The 19766-nt window shown below is 42.2% G+C and overlaps 1 protein-coding gene across 9 annotated transcripts in view; it reads right to left on the bottom strand.

Annotated features, from left to right (window-relative positions):
* LOC106567580 (glutamate receptor 4) overlaps positions 1-19766 on the bottom strand; it is a 181163-nt gene that overhangs the window by 41084 nt on the left and 120313 nt on the right. For 8 of the 9 annotated variants that reach the window (XR_001320103.2, XR_006758608.1, XR_006758609.1 and 5 more), the window contains exons 9-10: positions 18982-19086; positions 4070-4276 (exon numbers count right to left, since the gene is read on the bottom strand). Coding sequence is in view for 5 of the 9 variants with exons in the window: in XM_014137068.2 (XP_013992543.1) it covers positions 4070-4276; positions 18982-19086 (312 nt within the window). In the remaining 4 variants the exon portion in view is untranslated. Of the gene's footprint in view, positions 1-4069; positions 4277-15879; positions 17690-18981; positions 19087-19766 lie in introns of those variants that run through there. The other variant, XM_014137071.2, reaches the window with a different exon arrangement.

The raw sequence follows: 19766 nt of genomic DNA, 5'->3' as shown, positions 1-19766 counted from the left end.
GGAGGTCATTTTGCAGGGCTCTGGCAGTGCTCCTCCTGCTCCTCCTTGCACAAAGGCGGAGGTAGCGGTCCTGCTGCTGGGTTGTTGCCCTCCTACGGCCTCCTCCATGTCTCCTGATGTACTGGCCTGTCTCCTGGTAGCGCCTCCATGCTCTGGACACTACGCTGACAGACACAGCAAACCTTCTTACCACAGCTCGCATTGATGTGCCATCCTGGATGAGCTGCACTACCTGAGCCACTTGTGTGGGTTGTAGACTCCGTCTCATGCTACCACTAGAGTGAAAGCACCGCCAGCATTCAAAAGTGACCAAAACATCAGCCAGGAAGCATAAGAACTGAGAAGTGGTCTGTGGTCACCACCTGCCGAACCACTGCTTTATTGGGGGTGTCTTGCTAATTGCCTATAATTTCCACCTGTTGTCTATTCCATTTGCACAACAGCATGTGAAATTTATTGTCAATCAGTGTTGCTTCCTAAGTGGACAGTTTGATTTCACAGAAGTGTGACTGACTTCGAGTTACATTGTGTTGTTTAAGTGTTCCCTTTATTTTATTGAGCAGTGTATAAGAACTAGGATTGCTCAATTCCGGTAACTTTCACAGAATTCCCAGGTTTTTTCAGAAGTCCCGGTTGCAAGATTTTCAGAAATCAAGAGGGAATCCAACCAGGATTTTGTGATTTTTGGAAAAGTTTACCAGACTTTTTCCACCCTAATAGGCATCCCCCATGCCAAGTTTTAGTTTGGTCAAGATCTACAGTACCAGTCAAAAGCTTGGACACACCTACTCATTCAAGGGTTTTTCTTTATTTTTACTATTTTCTACATTGTAGAATAATAGTGAAGACATCAAAACTATGAAATAACACATATGGAATCATGTAGTAACATAAAAAATGTTAAACAAATCAAAGTATATTTTATATTTGAGATTCTTCAAAGTAGACACTCTTTGCCTTGATGACAGCTTTGCACACTCTTGGCATTCTCTCAACCAGCTTCATGAGGTAGTCACCTGGAATACATTTAAATTAACAGGTGTGACTTGTTAAAAGTTAATTTGTTGAATTTATTTCCTTCTTAACCTCTATGGGCTAGGTGGGACACTTGCATCCCACCTACTCAACAGCCAGTGTAATCCCGTGGCGCGATATTCAAATACCTCAAAAATGCAAAAACTTCAATTTTTCAAACATATGACTATTTTACACCATTTTAAAGACAAGACTCTCGTTAATCTAACCACACTGTCCGATTTCAAAAAGGCTTTACAACGAAAGCAAAACATTAGATTATGTCAGCAGAGTACCCAGACAGAAATAATCAGACACCCATTTTTCAAGCTAGCATATAATGTCACATAAACCCAAACCACAGCTAAATGCAGCACTAACCTTTGATGATCTTCATCAGATGACAACCCTAGGACATTATGTTTTACAATACATGCATGTTTTGTTCAATCAAGTACATATTTATATCAAAAACCAGCTTTTTACATTAGCATGTGACTAGCATTCCCACCGAACACTGCTGGTGAATTTACTAAATTACTCACGATAAACGTTCACAAAAAACATAACAATTATTTTAAGAATTATAGATACAGAACTCCTCTATGCACTCGATATGTCCGATTTTAAAATAGCTTTTCGGTGAAAGCACATTTTGCAATATTCTCAGTAGATAGCCCGGCATCACAGGGCTAGCTATTTAGACACCCAGCAAGTTTAGCACTCACCAAAGTCAGATTTACTATAAGAAAAATGTTATTACCTTTGCTGTTCTTCGCCAGAATGCACTCCCAGGACTTCTACTTGAATAACAAATGTTGGTTTGGTCCCAAATAATCCATTGTTATATCCAAATAGCTGCGTTTTGTTCGTGCGTTCAAGACACTATCCGAAAGGGTAAATAAGGGTGACGAGCATGGCGCATTTCGTGACAATTTTTTTTCTAAATATTCCATTACCGTACTTCGAAGCATGTCAACCGCTGTTTAAAATCAATTTTTATGCCATTTTTCTCGTAAAAAAGCGATAATATTCCGACCGGGAATCTGCGTTTAGGTAAAAAGAGGAAAGAAAATAAAGCACGGGGTCGACTCGTGCACGCGCCTAAGCCCATTGTCCTCAGATCGGCCACTTGCCAAACGCAATAATGTGTTTCAGCCAGAGGCTGCCTCGATATCATTCAGCTTTTTCCCGGGCTCTGAGAGCCTATGGGAGCCGTAGGAAGTGTCACGTTACAGCAAAGATCCTCAGTCTTCAATAAAAAGAGCCAAGATGAACAACAACTTGTCAGACAGGCCACTTCCTGTAAGGAATCTTCTCAGGTTTTTGCCTGCCATTTGAGTTCTGTTATACTCACAGACACCATTCAAACAGTTTTAGAAACTTTAGGGTGTTTTCTATCCAAAGCCAATAATTATATGCATATTCTAGTTACTGGGCAGGAGTAGTAACCAGATTAAATCGGGTACGTTTTTTATCCGGCCGTGTCAATACTGCCCCCTAGCCCTAACAGGTTAATGCGTTTGAGCCAATCAGTTGTGTTGTGACAAGGTAGGGGTAGTATACAGAAGATAGCCCTATTTGGTAAAAGTCCAAGTCCATATTATGGAAAGAACAGCTCAAATAAGCAAAGAGAAATGACAGTCCATCATTACTTTAAGACATGAAGGTCAGCCAATCCGGACAATTTCAAGAGCTTTGACAGTTTCTTCAAGTGCAGTCGCAAAAACCATTAAAGCGCTATGATGAAACTGGCTCCCATGAGGACCGCCACAGGAAATGAAGCCCCAGAGTTACCTCTGCTGCAGAGGATAAGTTCATTATAGCTACTACCTCAGAAATTGCAGCCCAAATAAATGTTTCACAGAGTTCAAGTAACAGACACATCTCAACATCAACTGTTCAGAGGAGACAGCATGAATCAGGCCTTCATGGTCAAATTACTGCAAAGAAACTACTAAAGGACTCCAAAAAGAAGAAGAGACTTACTTGGGCCAAGAAACAAGAGCAATGGACATTAGACCGGTGAAAATTTGTCCTTTGGTCTGAAGAGTCCAAATTTGAGATTTTCAGTTCCAACTGCTGTGTCTTTGTGAGACACAGAGTAGGTGAACAGATGATCTCCGCATGTGTGGTTCCCATCGTGAAGCATGGAGGAGGAGGTGTGATGGTGCTTTGCTGGTGACACTGATTTATTTAGAATTCAAGGCACACTTAACCAGCATGGCTACCACAGCATTCTGCAGTGATATGCCATCCCATCTGGTTTGCACTTAGTGGGACTATCATTTGTTTTTCAACAGGACAATGACCCAACACACCTTCAGGCTGTGTAAGGGCTATTTGACCATGAATGAGAGTGATGGAGTGCTGCATCAGATGACCTGGCCTCCACAATCACCCGAACTCAACCCAATTGAGATGGTTTGGGATGAGTTAGACCGCAGAGTGAATGAAAAGCAGCCAACAAGTGATCAGAATATGTGGGAGCTCATTCAAGGCTGTTGGAAAAGTATTCCAGGTGAAGCTGGTTGAGAGAATGCCAAGAGTGTGCAAAGCTGTCATCAAGGCAAAGGGTGGCTACTTTGAAGAATCTCAAATATAAAGTATATTTTATTTGTTTAACATTTTCCATATTTGTTATTTCATAGTTTTGATGTCTTCACTATTATTCTACAATGTAGAACATATCAAAAATAAAGAAAAACCCTGGAATGAGCAGGTGTGTCAAAACCTTTGACTGGTACTGTAGCTTCTGAAGTAGTCCGGGTAACTTAAACAGATTTTAAGCCCAATGTTTTCTGACAAATCCTGCATGTTTAAGGTAACTGATTCTGTTTCTTTCAGATAACTAAATAGATGTACAAATGGATGTCAAGTGAGAGTGAAACCCAACAAACAAAAAAGTGTCTCAACAAAATCAAGGTGCGCACGCAAGCACACACACACACACACACACACACACACACACACACACACACACACACACACACACACACACACACACACACACACACACACACACACACACACCCCAGTCCCCTGTCCCTCTTACCCCGTACACCAGCTCCCCGACCATTCCATTCCAAATCTTAGTCTCCGGGTCCCGGGCACCGTACTTTCCGTCAGGAACGATAGCGATCTTATACTTGATGCCGATGTGTTTGGCTATCTCCGAGGCCAGGTCCACGCAGTAGCCTTCATACTGGTCGTTGCCCTCGTACAACTCCCAGTTCTTCTTCAACATGACATAGGGACCCTCCTACAAAGTGACACAGGGACCACAGGGTCAAACTGGCAAACAGGTCAGCCACTCACAGACAGTCACTTACCAGGCAAGCATAACTGGTTAAAATCAGGTCATAATGAGTGACGTTATAATGACGTCAATTCAACCAGTTTAAAAAAATTGGTTGAATTGACATATTGATATTCCATTTTTTTTGTGAAACTGGTTGAATTTATGTCATTATAACGTCACTCATTATGACATCATTTCAACCAGTTTTGCCTGCTGGATTATCTTTGTTCTTTCACTCAAAAACAGACATATAGCAGACAAATGTGCACAAACACATACATAGATATGGAAGATAAAACAGCCATTCAACACTACACTGGCTATTATTTAAAATGGTACTGTGTGTGTAATACAAGTTTCAAGTTTGTATTAATTGTATGTACGGGATACGTATGGAATACAACGTCCAACAAAATCGTTCTCAACAAGGCAACAACAACAACAAATAATAAAAGATAAGAACACGAATATCAAGTAAATGGCGCAGTAGAATAGAATAAACATTTTAGCATAGGTATAATACAGGAGGCACAATGTACAGTTGTGGCCAAAAGTTTTGAGAATGACACAGATATTAATTTTCACAAAGTCTGCTGCCTCAGTTTGTATGATGGCAATATTATGAAGAGTGATCAGATTAATTGCAATTAATTGCAAAGTCTCTCTTTGTCATGCAAGTTAACAGAATCCCCCAAAAATATTTCCACTGCATTTTAGCCCTGCCACAAAAGGACCAGCTGACATCATGTCAGTGATTCTCTCGTTGACACAGGTGTGAGTGTTGACGAGGACAAGGCTGGAGATCACTCTGTCATGCTGATTAAGATCGAATAACAGACTGGAAGCTTCAAAAGGAGGGTGGTGCTTGGAGTCATTGTTCTTCCTCTGTCAAGCATGGTTACCTGCAAGGAAACACGTGCCGTCATCATTGCTTTGCACAAAAAGGGCTTCACAGGCAAGGATATTGCTGCCAGTAAGATTGCACCTAAATCAACCATTTATCGGATCATCAAGAACTTCAAATGGACGGGTTCAATTGTTGTGAAGGCTTCAGGGCGCCCAAGAAAGTCCAGCAAGCGCCAGGACCGTCTCCTAAAGTTGATTCAGCTGCGGGATCGGGGCACCACCAGTACAGAGCTTGCTCAGGAATGGCAGCAGGCAGGTGTGAGTGCATCTGCATGCACAGTGAGGTGAAGACTTTTGGAGGATGGCCTGGTGTCAAGAAGGGCAGCAAAGAAGCCACTTCTCTCCAGGGAAAACATCAGGGATAGACTGATATTCTGCAAAAGGTACAGGGATTGGACTTCTGAAAAGGCATTTTCTCTGATGAATCCCCTTTCCGATTGTTTGGGTCATCCGGAAAAAAGCTTGTCCGGAGAAGACAAGGTGAGCGCTACCATCAGTCCTGTGTCATGGGGTTGCTTCTCAGCCAAGGGAGTGGGCTCAGTCACAATTTTGCCTAAGAACACAGCCATGAATAAAGAATGGTACCAACACATTCTCCGAGAGAAACTTCTCCCAACCATCCAGGAACAGTTTGGTGACGAACAATGCCTTTTCCAGCATGATGAAGCACCTTGCCATAAGGCAAAAGTGATAGCTAAGTGGCTCGGGGAACAAAACATTGATATTTTGGGTCCATGGCCAGGAAACTCCCCAGACCTTAATCCCATTGAGAACTTGTGCTCAATCCTCAAGAGACGGGTGGACAAACAAAAACCCACAAGTTCTGACAAACTCCAAGCATTGTTTATGCAAGACTGGGCTGCCATCAGTCTGGATGTGGCCCAAAAGTTAATTGACAGCATGCCAGGGTGGATTGCAGAGGTCTTGAAAAAGAAGGGTCAACACTGCAAATATTGATTCTTTGCATCAACTTCATGTAATTGTCAATAAAAACCTTTGGCACTTATGAAATGCTTATAATTATACTTCAGTACTCCATAGTAACATCTGACAACAATATCTAAAGACACTGAAGCAGCAAACTTAGTGGAAATTAATATTTGTGTCATTCTCAAAACTTTTGGCCACGACTGTATAGTCTAATATTTACACGTGTATTGGGGAAGGGGAGATGGGGGGCAGTGTTAAACTGAGCCGTATAATAAGAGTCTGGTAGCAGCAGTTGTGATGTGCGTGTAGCATGAATGCATGCGTGTGTGTGTGTGTGTGTGTGTGTGTGTGTGTGTGTGTGTGTGTGTGTGTGTGTGTGTGTGTGTGTGTGTGTGTGTGTGTGTGTGTGTGTGTGTGTCTGTTTGGGTGTGTGCTAAGGTACAGTATGAGAAAGAGAGAGAGAGAGACAGAGCGAAAGAAAGAAAGAGAAAATGAGAGGGAGTATAAGGGAGAGAAAGAAAGTGAGACACAGAGAGGGTCAGAGATATAGACAGACAGAAAGACAGAAAGAGAGAGAGAGATGTGTAGTGAGGACGAACAGCGTACATTCTCTTTCCTCCTGTACTCAGTGTAAAAAAAAACGTTCCATAAGGAACTGCTAAAGCTGCCCGTTCCTTTACTAATGGCAGGAAATCAATCATCTGATTTGCTGATGCCGAAAAAAAATAATCTAGATAAAAAAACTCCCTCAGTTGACAGTTCATAGTTTTTTTTTTTATTAAATCTTCGTGGAACGTGGCCAAATGTATATTGAGAACAAGCAATATATTCTGGGGTTCTGCTCGACATCACACTGCCCCAGGGCATTTGAAGCAATAGTAAACCAAAAGCTGAGGCATTTTTTAAGACATTGGCGAGATACATTTACATTAAATGGTTTTCTTTTCACAGCAGCTTTCAGGGCAAATATCAGAAAACAGTAATGGTGTCATGGTGCAAGAAAAAATGGTTACAGTAAAATATGTAGATAAAACACTATGTAACAGGAAAAAAGGTAGAAAAATGCTTAAAGAAAGGTGAAAAACATTGAAAGAACACTAAAAGACTCAAGACTCTTCACATCCAAGTTGATCATGGCTGACAAGCTGGCCAATAATCTCCCACACCACATCAGTGGATAATGAACACAATTAGACATGGTGTTACACACACACGCGCGCACACACACACACACACACACACACACACACACACACACACACACACACACACACACACACACACACACACACACACACACACACACACACACACACACACACACACACACACTATTTTAGAGGGGGCAAGAAGTACGTGAAGATAGAGGGGGGTTGGATTTCACAATTTTCAAACACCTGAAACAGCTTTTTCCTGCAATCTAGTGCCATAATCATTATGCCTAATTCTGTCAAAACATACAGTATGTCTATTTTTATGGATAACTCTTTGCTTGTTCAAATGTAATTATGAGGGTGTCCTTATGACTGTTGTAAATCACACATCTAAATATACTGCACTATGTTGCTCACCTGTACTATGCCAGCAAGCAAGAAGCTTCAAAGCATAGTCACTTTTATACCTCCTGAATCAAACCCGCTCTTTTAGGGGAGCGAGTCAACCAGCGCAAACCCAAAGGAAGACGAGGTGGGCTCGAAGGGGACGAAATCCACCCCCAGCCCACCTGAGGAGGTGGAGTCAGAACCACAACAAGGACTTTTGGTGATCAACATATCACCAGGGCCTCTCACGGATGCCCAAGTGTCAGTCCTGAGTAAAGGACTCTCTTTCTCCCCTTCTAATAGGATGGCACCCTTGGCATTGAAAGTTGACACTTTCAAATTTGTTCGCCAATTACATTTAAATAATTTATTATTTCTTAATAGGCAACCATTGTGTAATGGCAATGGAGTGTTTAGACACTACAATGCATCTGGTATTTCTGATGTGAGAAAACAAACAGCTTTCAAAAAGAAGTCGAGTTTTGTCCGACCAATACGAAAGTGTTTTACCACCCGAGAACACAAATGTCATATACACTACATGGCCAAAGTATGTGGATATACCTTCAAATGAGTGGATTCGGCAATTTCAGCCACACCAGTTGCTGACAGATGTATAAAATCGAGCACATAGCCATGCAATCGCCATAGACAAACATTGGCAGTAGAATGGCCCGTACTGAAGAGCTCAGTGACATTCAACGTGACACTGTCATAGAATGCCACCTTTCCAACAAGTCAGTTGGTCAAATTTCTGCCCTGCTAGAGCTGCCCTGGTCAACTGCAAGTGCTGTTATTGTGAAGTGGAAACTTCTAAGAGCAACAATGGCTCAGCCGCGAAGTGGTAGGCCACACAAAATCACAGAACAGGACTGCCGAGTGCTGAAATGCGTAGTGCAAAGAAATCGTCTGTCCTCGGTTGCAACAATCACTACCGAGTTCTAAACTGCCTCTGGAAGCAACGTCAGCACAAGAACTGTTCTCGGGAGCTTCATGAAATGGGTTTTCATGGCCGAGCATCCGCACACAAGCCAAAGATCACCAGTCGGCTGGGGTGGTGTAAAGCTTGCTGCCGTTGGACTCATGCTTTTCCATCTGTGTTTGGAGAACGCTACCTGCCCCAATGCATACTGCCAACTGTACATTTTGGTGGAGGAGAAATAATGGTCTGGGGCTGTTTTTCATTCTTCGGGCTAAGCCCCTTAGTTCTAGTGAATGGAAACCTTAACGATACAGCATACGATGACATTCTACACGATTCTGTGCTTCCAACTTTGTGGGGAAGGCCCTTTCCTGTTTCAGCATGACACTGCCCCCATGCACAAAGTGAGATCCATACGGAAATGGTTTGTTGAGATCAGTGTGGGAGAACTTGACTGGCCTGCACAGAGCCCTGACCGCAACCCCATCAAACACCTTTGGGATGAATTGGAACGCCGACTGCGAGCCAGGCCTAATTGCCCAACATCACTGCCCGACCTCCTAATGGTCTTAACTGAATGGAAGCAAGTCCCTGCAGGAATATTCCAACATCTAGTGGAAAGCCTTCCCAGAAGAGTGGAGGCTGTTATACCAGCAAAAGCGGGACCAACATCATATTAATGCCCATAATTTTGGAATGAGATGGTTGACCATTAGGTGTCCTCATACTTTTGGCCATGTAGTGTACATGCTCAAATACATTTTTGGGGTCTCTGTGTCTCCGGTTCACAGACACCCAAATATTACCTATGTATATTTTCACTTAGCCTATTCATTAAAAAGACACACTATTTATCTTTTTATTTTGTGCTATAATTTGCCATTTTCCTTGAAACATATTATTATCATTTTTGTATATTGTTGTGTCTCAGTGAGCCACTAGGCAATACATAGGAGCTAAGTGCAATGGTCAGGTCACTATGAGGAAGACGTCAGCTTGACAATGGATTAAAGTGAGAGATCAATCTCTGCCTTTTTGTTGTTGAGTGCTCCCACTCCTTTTTACCTCAAATTAGTCCTTTTGGAAGTTTTTCTTGGTAAGCCCTTCTAATGCTGCACTATATGTCTAGGATATTACACCCAAATTACAACACTACATGGGATCATAACACACATCATCAATACAGGCACATATCACGGCATTATAATTACTACACAAATATCATGATTATCATAAAGTGCCAGATTACATTTAAACCAGGTATTGTTCTGCATATCTAAGCATACCGATTGAGCTGTCTGCATCCTCCTGACTGGTGGTTATATTTTTAAAGAAAATAAATATGCTTCTCTGCATCTCTGATAAACTCTGGGAACAAAAATGTAAAATAACGTGAGTCTTATTCAGTACACATAGTAAATGTTTGTTTTTCTCTAGTCTAGCAACCTTGCCAGCAGGCATGCCAGCTAAGATAGTTAGACAAGCTACTGTAACTTGATCGATAGCCTGAAATGGCTTTGTGGCTAGTTATGAGGTTAGGAGATTGGGAATCTATCTAGCTGGCTAGCTAAAGCCAACAGTGGCAACCCGTCAGTCAGGGCATGTTTTGAGCCCCACCTGTTTTGCATGTTATTTTGGCATTAAAATGTGTCAAATATCAGTTTGCAAACAATGTAAAAAACAATATTGAGCTAATAAAGCCGCATACAAACTTGATCTCTTTTCTGCTATCTGGAGTAAGGCTGCTCCAAAATGCAGGTGTTTCAGCCTAGCTCAGTGCTTTCTGTGGTGGTGGGACAGCCAGCGGAAAATACGGTGCGTAGGGATTGGTAATGTTCTCTAGTTATGCCGTGATTGGCTCAGTATTCTGTCACTCATGGGGACAATACATCACCTCAAAATCTAAGGGTAGAGCTTGAAAATTCAAGCCCTAGGGTGTCTGTGGTGACGCCTCTAGCACTGAGATGCAGTGCGTTAGACCGCTGCACCACTCGGGCTCCCGAGTGGCACCTCACCTCAGTGCAAGAGGTGTCACTATAGAAACCCTGGTTCGAATCCAGGCTGTATCACAACTGGATGTGATTGGGAGTCCCATAGGGCAGCGCACAATTGGCCCAGTGTAGTCCGTCATTGTAAATAAGAATTTGTTCTAAACTGGCTCTCCTAGTTAAATAAAAGGTAAAAACAATAAAATAAGTGCCCATCCAAGAAGGCTCAAGGTCATTGGCCACAGATAAAATGATTTCAAATCACGTTATATATCTACAGTAACTTTGATAGGACTGATACTTTCAAAATCATTCATCATGAATCAAGTCGACAATCTACGGGCATATTCTTTTCAATCCTTGTCATATGTGACTTGTTTCAGGAAACTAGGTGTATGTTGCAGGACACTACTTCACAGGAGAGCCATTTGAACATAAAAAAAGTTTTGGGGCAGAAATGCCTTCTCGAACATGTGAACTTTCATGTGCCTAAATAACTAACTTGTATGCCATCTGTAAATACGAATAAAATTGTTAAATTAGAAGTCTAGTTGGTTTAGCCACAGAAAAAGACCTTCCCGCTAGCCAGATAATGAGTGGGCTGGACATGCCGAGAGATGAGTTTGGATTGGTCTGCCATACAGTATAGCACGCTTCTATCTATTTGAGCTGGTCAGTATGTCTTGGTAATCCTGTCTAACACTGCATTTTTTTAAATGGGGGTGGCAGGAAGCCTAGTGGTTAGAGCGTTGGGCCAGTAACTGAAAGGTTGCTAGATCGAATCCCCGAGCTGACAAGGTAAAAATCTATTGTTCTGCCCCTGAACAAGACAGTTAACCCATTGTTCCTAGGCCGTCATTGTAAATTAGAATTTGTTCTTATCTGACTTGCGTAATTAAATTGTTGCCAGCAGCACAGTTACAGTCACCAACGCTCTGGATAACATGAAAACAGCCTAACCAGCTCTGCTAAGGCGAGTAAAATGGTCAGAGTGGGGTGTTTTCTCATTTGTGTCTGGAAGTAGCTAGCAAGTTAGCCAATGTTAGCCAGTTAGCTTGGGTGCTTGACTGCCGTTGTGAGGTCAGAATGTTCGGATCAACCCTACTCATCGGCCAGAGTGTCCAGAGTGCAGTCTGAATGCTCCAAGAGCGAAACGCTCTGAATTTACGAACAGACAATCTGACAGCACAGTTGCAGTCACTAACGCTCTGGATAACATAAAAACAGCCTACCCAGCTCTGCTAGGGTGAGTAATGTTCAGTAAGCCATTCTTTGTGTCTGGAAGTAGCTTGCAAGTTAGCTTGGGTCCTTGACTTCTGTTGTTAGTACAGAACACTCGGATCAACCCTTAAAGAGATGGGTGGGGCTAAAGCTTAAGAGGGTGTGAATGATGCTGAATGGGTGTAGACAAAGAAGGGCTCTCCAGTAGTAGTACCAAAATATTCAAAGGCCATTTTCTCAAAAGTGAATTTACAAGTTTATCAACTTTCAATGCAGAATTATTTTCCTATTGGTCCTCAACTGTGGTGCATGATATACCATTTTGAGAAATAATAGATAAAACGTATTGGTGCTCATCGGCCATAAGTATTACACAACTCGGAAATCGCAAATTCAGCAATGAGTGGTTTGGATGGAATCAGCGGCTAACTGCAAGCATTGCAAAGCAATCACTAGCGTGCTATTCAGTGGAGTGGGGTCCCAAGTCTGGATTTAAGGGTCTCATTTCCAAGCTTAAAAGGATAAACATTCAATATTGGACATGCTGTCAATCCAGCATGACATCTGCCGTGCTCAAAACAACTGGAATCTTGGAACTGGGAAATCTCGGACTTCAGTGAGTTCCTGTTCAAGTGAGCACAGCACAAGGTGAGTCCAAAAATGTATTGTATGCTGCTGCATAAATTATGCAACATGCCAGGGAGATATGTACATTTACATTACATTTTAGTCATTTAGCAGAATATATGTATGTATACTGTAGCTAAGAAAGCTTTCATTGTCTGCTTATATGCCCCCTTTATTTATCCAACGATTCTGACTTGGTGTACAGGTAGAATACTGTAAGAATGGCCCATGTTCTGAATTCTGTCGCTGTACATTTAAAAAGTTCAGAATTCTGTCTCTGTACATTTCAAAAGTTCTGATTTATATATATATCTAGACTAGGTCCATTATAGCTTGTTGATTAATGTCTTAATCAAAATTATGGATTGCCTTTTATCCGCTCGCCGTCCCCTTATGCCATAGTTTGTACATCTCAATTGTTAGTAGAAACCATTTTTGTTTAAGCAAGTTAGCCATATCAGAAATGTTTTTTTATAAGGCAGTAAAAGAGGCTGAATGAAGAGTTTCGCTGCCAGACAAGGCTCCGCTGATAGCCAGGTGTAGCAGTGGTATGGTGTTGGGACTGCTGTTGGGACAGCTTTATGTAGGCCCTAACAGTTTGTGGGCACAGTTTGTCACCGTTATAGTGCAATTAATGTATTGTTTAGTGTTGTGTTGTGTAGTGGCTTTGCTGGCATGCATCTAAAAAAAATGTGGGGAGTTTGCCCCACCAAGATTCACATGCTAAAATTGCCACAGAAAGCCAACATCATAAACTTGCTAGGTGGCTAGTGTTAGAGAAGCAACAAAACATTTTTGTTTTATTTATTCATCAAGAAAGTATCAATAGGCTACATAGCTTGATCAAATAGATGTACAAACATACCTCCTGGGAGTCCTGCCCATCACTATACACTCTCTCCTCCTCTTTGCTCCACGCTGCACCTTGGAAGGAACCACTTACAAGGGAGAATGGGGGGGTACTCTTTGCCTGGTCCAGTCAGTGTGACCCCTCTGCAAAATACCGCTGATAAATATTTTTTTATAAATAATTATGTCAAACGTGGGCTTAAATATGAAGTTTAGTAATTAATTAAACATCTGAATTTTCTTTTAAGAGGACCAATCTGAGGGTGCACGTGCCCTTGTGCCCTGTATGAGCATGATACATCTGCACACACACGTATATATTGAAGACAATAAATGCATGTGAGTTGACATTCAAATTGACAGATACAGTCTGTGAGATGAGGAGTACGTACAACAAGAAGCATCAGAATGATGGCTCTAGACTATATACTTGGCTATATATTGACCTTAAACATCCAATCACACTAGGGTGTTTTTTTGTGTGTTTTATACACCAAACCTTAATTCTAACCCTAATTCTAACCCTAACCACTAAGCTTAAAATACACTGAAAAAAAATATAAACGCAACATGTAGCGTTGGTCCCATGTTTCATGAGCTGAAATAAAAGATCCCCAAAAATTATTACGCACCAAAAGCTTATTTCTCTCAAATTCTGTGCACAATTTTTTTAATCCATCCACCTGACAGTTGTGGAATATCAAGAAGTTGATTAAATAGCATGATCATTACACAGATACACCTTGTGCTAGGGACAATAAAAGGCTGCACTAAAATGTGCAGTTTTGTTACAGTACACAATGCCACAGATGTCTCAAGTTTTGAGGGAGTGTGCAATTGGCATGCTGACTGCAGGAATGTCCACCAGAGCTGTTGCCAGAGAATTTAATCTTAATTTCTCTACCATAAGCCGCCTCAACATTATTTTAGAGAATTTGGCAGGATGTCCAACCGGCCTCACAAATGCAGACAATGTGTAATCACGTCAGCCCAGAACCTCCACATCTGGCTTCTTCACCTGCGGGATGGTCTGAGATCAGCCACCCGGACAGGTGATGAATCTGTGGGTTTGCACAAGAATTTCTGCACAAACTGTCAGAAAACATCTCAGGGAAGCTCATCTGCATGCGCGTCGTACTCACCAGGGTCTTGACCTGACTGCAGTTTGCCGTCGTATCCGACTTTAGTGGGCAAATGCTCACCTTTGATGGCTACTGGCACGCTGGAGATGTGTGCTCTTCATGGATGAATCCCGGTTTCAACTGTACCGGGGAGATGGCAGACGTGCGTCGTGAGGGCGAGTGGTTTGCTGATGTCAACGGTGAGAACAAAGTGCCTCATGGTGGGGGTGGGATTATGGTATGTATGGGCAGGCATAAGCTACAGACAATGAACAAAATTGCATTTTATCGATGGCAATTTGAATGCAAAGCGATACCGTGACAAGATTCTGAGGCCCGTTATCGTGCCATTCATCCACCGCCTCATGTTTTAGCATGATAACGCACGGCCCCAAGTCGCTAGTATCTGTACACAATTCCTGGAAGCTGAAAATGTCTCAGTTCTTCTATGGCCTGCATACTCACCGGACATGTCTCCCATTGAGCATGTTTGGAATGCTCTGGATCCACTTGTACGAAAATGGTGTTCCAGTTCCAGCCAATATCCAGCAACTTCGCACAACCATTGAAGAGGAGTGGGACAACATTCCACAGGCCACAGTCAACAGCCTGATCAGCTCTATGTGAAGGAGATATGTCGCGCTGCATGAGGCAAATGGTGGTCACACCAGATACTGACTGGTTTTCTGATCCACACCCCTACCTTTTTTTGTAATGTATCTGTGACCAACAGATGCATATCTGTATTCCCAGTCATGTGAAATTCATAGATTAGGGCCTTATGAATGTATTTCAATTGACTGATTTCCTTATGAACTATAACTCAGTAAAATCTTTGAAATTGTTGCGTGTTGCGTTTATATTTTTGTTCAGAGTAGCTTGTTTTCCATGTGGGGGCTGGCGAAATGTTCCCAAATCCCTGGAATTGTTCTTGTTTTACTAACCTTATGAGGACTTCTAGTCCCCTCAAGGATATTAAAACCAAAACACAGACTCCTTTGGTGTCTTCAGAGTTAGGTACTGTAAATCGGCCTTTAGTTTTTCTCCAAAAACAGTACACATAGAGAGGCCTTAGTATCCCTGGGGCAATTTAGAGAGTGGACAGAGGAATGTTATAATGAAGAATGTGTTTGTTTTAGTTGATCGTTTTTTTTATGTATATTAATGTTTGTCTGTGCTGAATTTTAGTTGTTTCTATTGTATTAGATTCTTTTGAAATTGTATGTGCATGGCTCCCTTGAAAAAGAGACACTGGTCTCAATGGTGACTCCCTGCTAAAATTCAACTCTCTCTCTCTCTCTCTCTCTCTCTCTCTCTCTCTCTCTCTCTCTCTCTCTCTCTCTCTCTCTCTCTCTCTCTCTCTCTCTCTCTCTCTCTCTCTCTCTCTCTCTCTCTCTCTCTCTCTCTCTCTCTCTCTCTCAAAACAGCTCCTCTGTGTCCCAGTCATCACCAACCACTTATTGCACAAATCAAACCTTTATTTTTCCCTTGGCTGCATGACATTCAATAAATTGAGCACATTTCAAGCATGAGTAGAAAAAGCTATATGAAAACGTCCAAGGTGCTTTCTCAGCTGAGGTTCAGGTGCTATCAGTAAGTCCCCACAGCTGCTGTGGTTGGGAAAAAACACCATTCTGTTGCCTTGTCCTTGATATGAGGGTGAAATGGGTATTTGATTTCTGACATACCCTCATTTCTAGTTCTCGAATACCTTTCTGATTCTGACATACCAATCAGCAAACAGGGGACATCCTAAAGACATTAGGAAATGTTTCCCTTTGGTCCCTTGTAGGGTTTTGGCACAATTTTGTCCCATGTACGCTCTGAAAAGGTTAAAACATGACGTTTACCTCGCTACCATAAGGAGACATTCAGTACTGTAGGCCTAAAAAGGTGTGCAGCTCCAAGCCAAAATACATTCAGTCAGAGTGCCATTGTGATAAAGTATTTTCATTATCTGACTTAACACCGATTTTAATGGCTTTTTTGTGCGAAACGCTTTGAAGAATATAGCCTATGAATCGGGCGAGCGACGGACAAAGGCGTTTACTATCAGTCTCGAGATGAGCCATATTCAGAGCTACCACTGTGGATGAATGATTACTATACCAGTCCAAATGAAGGCTTGTCATCAGAAATAATTGCATATTTACATGACAAACAGCTGAACAGACGCTACCTGGCTCTTTTCAAAGTTTAGTGTGAATGAAACTTCACTATAGGCGAATCAAGTGGGAGCTCCTAGACGGCATCCATATTAGGAAGTATAACAACTGACGACCTCCTAATGATGCCCTACTCCTGATATCTCATCCATCCTCTCCCAAAACTTTATCGATCAACTTTGTATCTGACAATAACAAACTTCTGTACAGTTGAGGTTCAATGCATTACCAAACCAGGTTTGAGTTACAGTTTCGGCTTATCATAGTTGGCAAAGAATGTAATACGGAAGTAAAAGCTTAATTGGTGTGTATTACAGTAAACAAACATTATCAAGTGCATTATCAAGTGCATTATCAAGCGCAAACACACATTACAGATGCTATCCCAGACAGCCAGCATAGTTAAACACTGATATTATCATGCTCTATGGAAGCGTGGTGATGTGGTTTGTATGAGCTGAAATTAGGCAGTGCTTTAGAAGGTACGTTATAAAGCTCTTATATACAAAAGCTGAATGGAAACTCACAGATTCAGAGCAGCCTCAGAGCATTTTTGAAGTTAGTTTGTTAAAATCATCTTAACATCCATTTCAATATCAAATATTGTATCAACCATAATCACCTGGAATATGCCAGGCATGGAAATTCATGTAATAAAAACATTTATATCCTAGAGTTGTTTGAGACACGCACACGCACGCACGCACACACACATACGCAGTTAAGTACAACCATGTTGATGTGATGCTGATAAGAAGAACAAGCATTCTTGTGGCCTTAGGCAGGACGAAGGGTCCATTGTGGCTCCTATCTCTCTCCATCTAAAAAAAACACGTAATTTGGTCAGACTGTGTCCATTTTGTGTCTTCTTGAGGGGATTCATTTTGGCTCTGGATAGATCCATCCCTTGGGTCAGTTAACTAATATGGTGTGCGTTAGAAGTCATGACGCAGCTCTCTGTTGCATCAGTCTGTTTCTTTAGGGGGTTCACTCTGGCTCTGGTTACGTCCAATACCGTCCGTCAGTTTCCCAATATGGGCTTTCATTTGGGCTCTGCTTGTGTCCAGTTTCTCAGTTTCTTAAAATGGGTTTCCTCACCAGGGGCTGAAAAGAGGAGGATTCTGCTGAGGTATGACTCTCCAATCCCATTTCCATCCCTCCTCTACTCACTCTGTCTTTTCTTACCCTGTTCTCTCCATCTCCTCTTATCTAGTCAGCCACCTTCACTCTCAGAAACAAAGCACATCTTCACCGTTTTCACACTATCATGCCGACCCGAACCAAACTGTGCCAAACTGTGGAAATGTTCTTTTAACATTGTCCTTTTCAGCTTAGTTCCAGCAACTATGATGGATGCGTAACCAGGCCAGCTCAGCACAGCTTGGTTTGGCTCGGCTCGGTTCGGCTCAGTAGTATGAAAAGCCTTCTCATTTAGTACCCATAGTTAACATTCCATGCAACCGGTGGCCATTTTGAATTGTGGTACAGACAGGGTTACAGTATTAGTCCAAATTTAACTAACAGAAACCAAGCAAACAGGCAGCCATTTTGTGTCCAAGGTATCAGTTGGGTCCTGCAGGCCTACTAGTAAGTAAACAATGAGTGCTGTGGAAGAGAGAGTTGGGCCCAGAGAGTTGTGTGTATGTTTCTGTGTGCACACTTGTGTCTGTGGGTTTGTGAGTACATGCATTTGCCTGTGTGTGTGTGTGTGTGTGTGTGTGTGTGTGTGTGTGTGTGTGTGTGTGTGTGTGTGTGTGTGTGTGTGTGTGTGTGTGTGTGTGTGTGTGTGTGTGTGTGTGTGTGTGTGTGTGTGTGTGTGTGCGCATGAGTGTCCATGAGTGTCCATGTGTTTGAGTAATAGAATCTGACTTTGTCTGGCCACATTGACTGACAGCTGTTAAAATGCGGCTGTAGCAGTCTCTGGCAAGGATACAGAATGCAGCTCATGCATTTTATAAGGGGGACTAGACTAGTCATGGCAGGTACAGCACTTAGTGACGTTTTTACAATCTCCATCACACCCAGTGGAACATCTCAAAAGCATCTGCAGAGCCACTGTTGACGTGTGTTTTGGATAAGGTGTGTATTTGTGTGACTGAAGGAAGGTAGAGTAAAGCTCTTCCGGGGAGAACACTAAGACTTGAGAGTGCTAGACCTCTAGTACGCTCAACTGAAAGGATACCATTCGTTTAAAGTATACTAAAATGAACTAATAGTTTATAGTATATACTCATTAAGTATGTAGTATACCGTATGTTAGTATGGGTATTCGAACACAGCTTAAGACTTGAGAGTGCTAGAGGGTGTGTGTGTCTGTGTCGCTTTTGTGTGTGTGCGCACACGTGTGTCTCTGAACACAGGCGCATGTGTGTTAGTAGGGTTGTAGTGCGTCTTACCATGATAGTGGTGACCACGACAGTTCTGTTCTCCATGATTTCGTTGGGATTGAGGGCTTCATTCTGGATCAGAACCAGCTTGTCTGAATCCGTCCAGTAACCCATCTGGAGACAATGAGAGGACTGTGAGTGAAACGGCCATGGTGTGCGTGCGTGCGTGGTATGATTTCTTTGTTGTTTGAATGCGTTTGTCATGATTACTCACCGTAGAGTATGTGTCGTTTCCAGTATTTTTGTGTTAATTATGTGGTGTTAGGATCTATGAGACTATCTGAGATATTTTGTGTATACAAGCAAAGGAGAAGAGTCACACAAATCTTATGCTTGGTTGTGCCATGTATAAAAATGCACAATGTTTAGTTTTTTATTATACAGTATATGAATCTGAGTCATATAATAGGTGAGTCAAGCTAAGGAAGTGAATATGTCTGCCAAATAAATTGTTATATACTGTTTTATACATGGTATATAATAAAGCTAGACAGGGTTTTATTTCATCCTGGTGGTGTCTGCCATTGAGCAGGAAGAAGGGAGGGGAGAGAGAAAGGGATGGCATGTACGCATAGGTGTATTTGACCCTAAGCATGCAGAGCCAGCCTGTGGGTAGGCCCAACCACCCCTCCACTTCCTCCCCCTCTCTCTCCTCCATCACTCTCTCTCTCTACTGCTCCACCTCTCTCTATTCACGTACCGTAGTTGGCTGGAGTCCTGCACGTACACACACACACACACACACAGCACTGAAAATAATATACAGGACACGGCAAAATACACACACACACACA

This window comes from Salmo salar, chromosome ssa13 (assembly GCF_905237065.1).
Source record: "Salmo salar chromosome ssa13, Ssal_v3.1, whole genome shotgun sequence".
NCBI lineage: Eukaryota > Metazoa > Chordata > Actinopteri > Salmoniformes > Salmonidae > Salmo > Salmo salar.
Note: the sequence above shows the minus strand (reverse complement) of the source record. Positions and strands in the feature narration are given on the sequence as shown.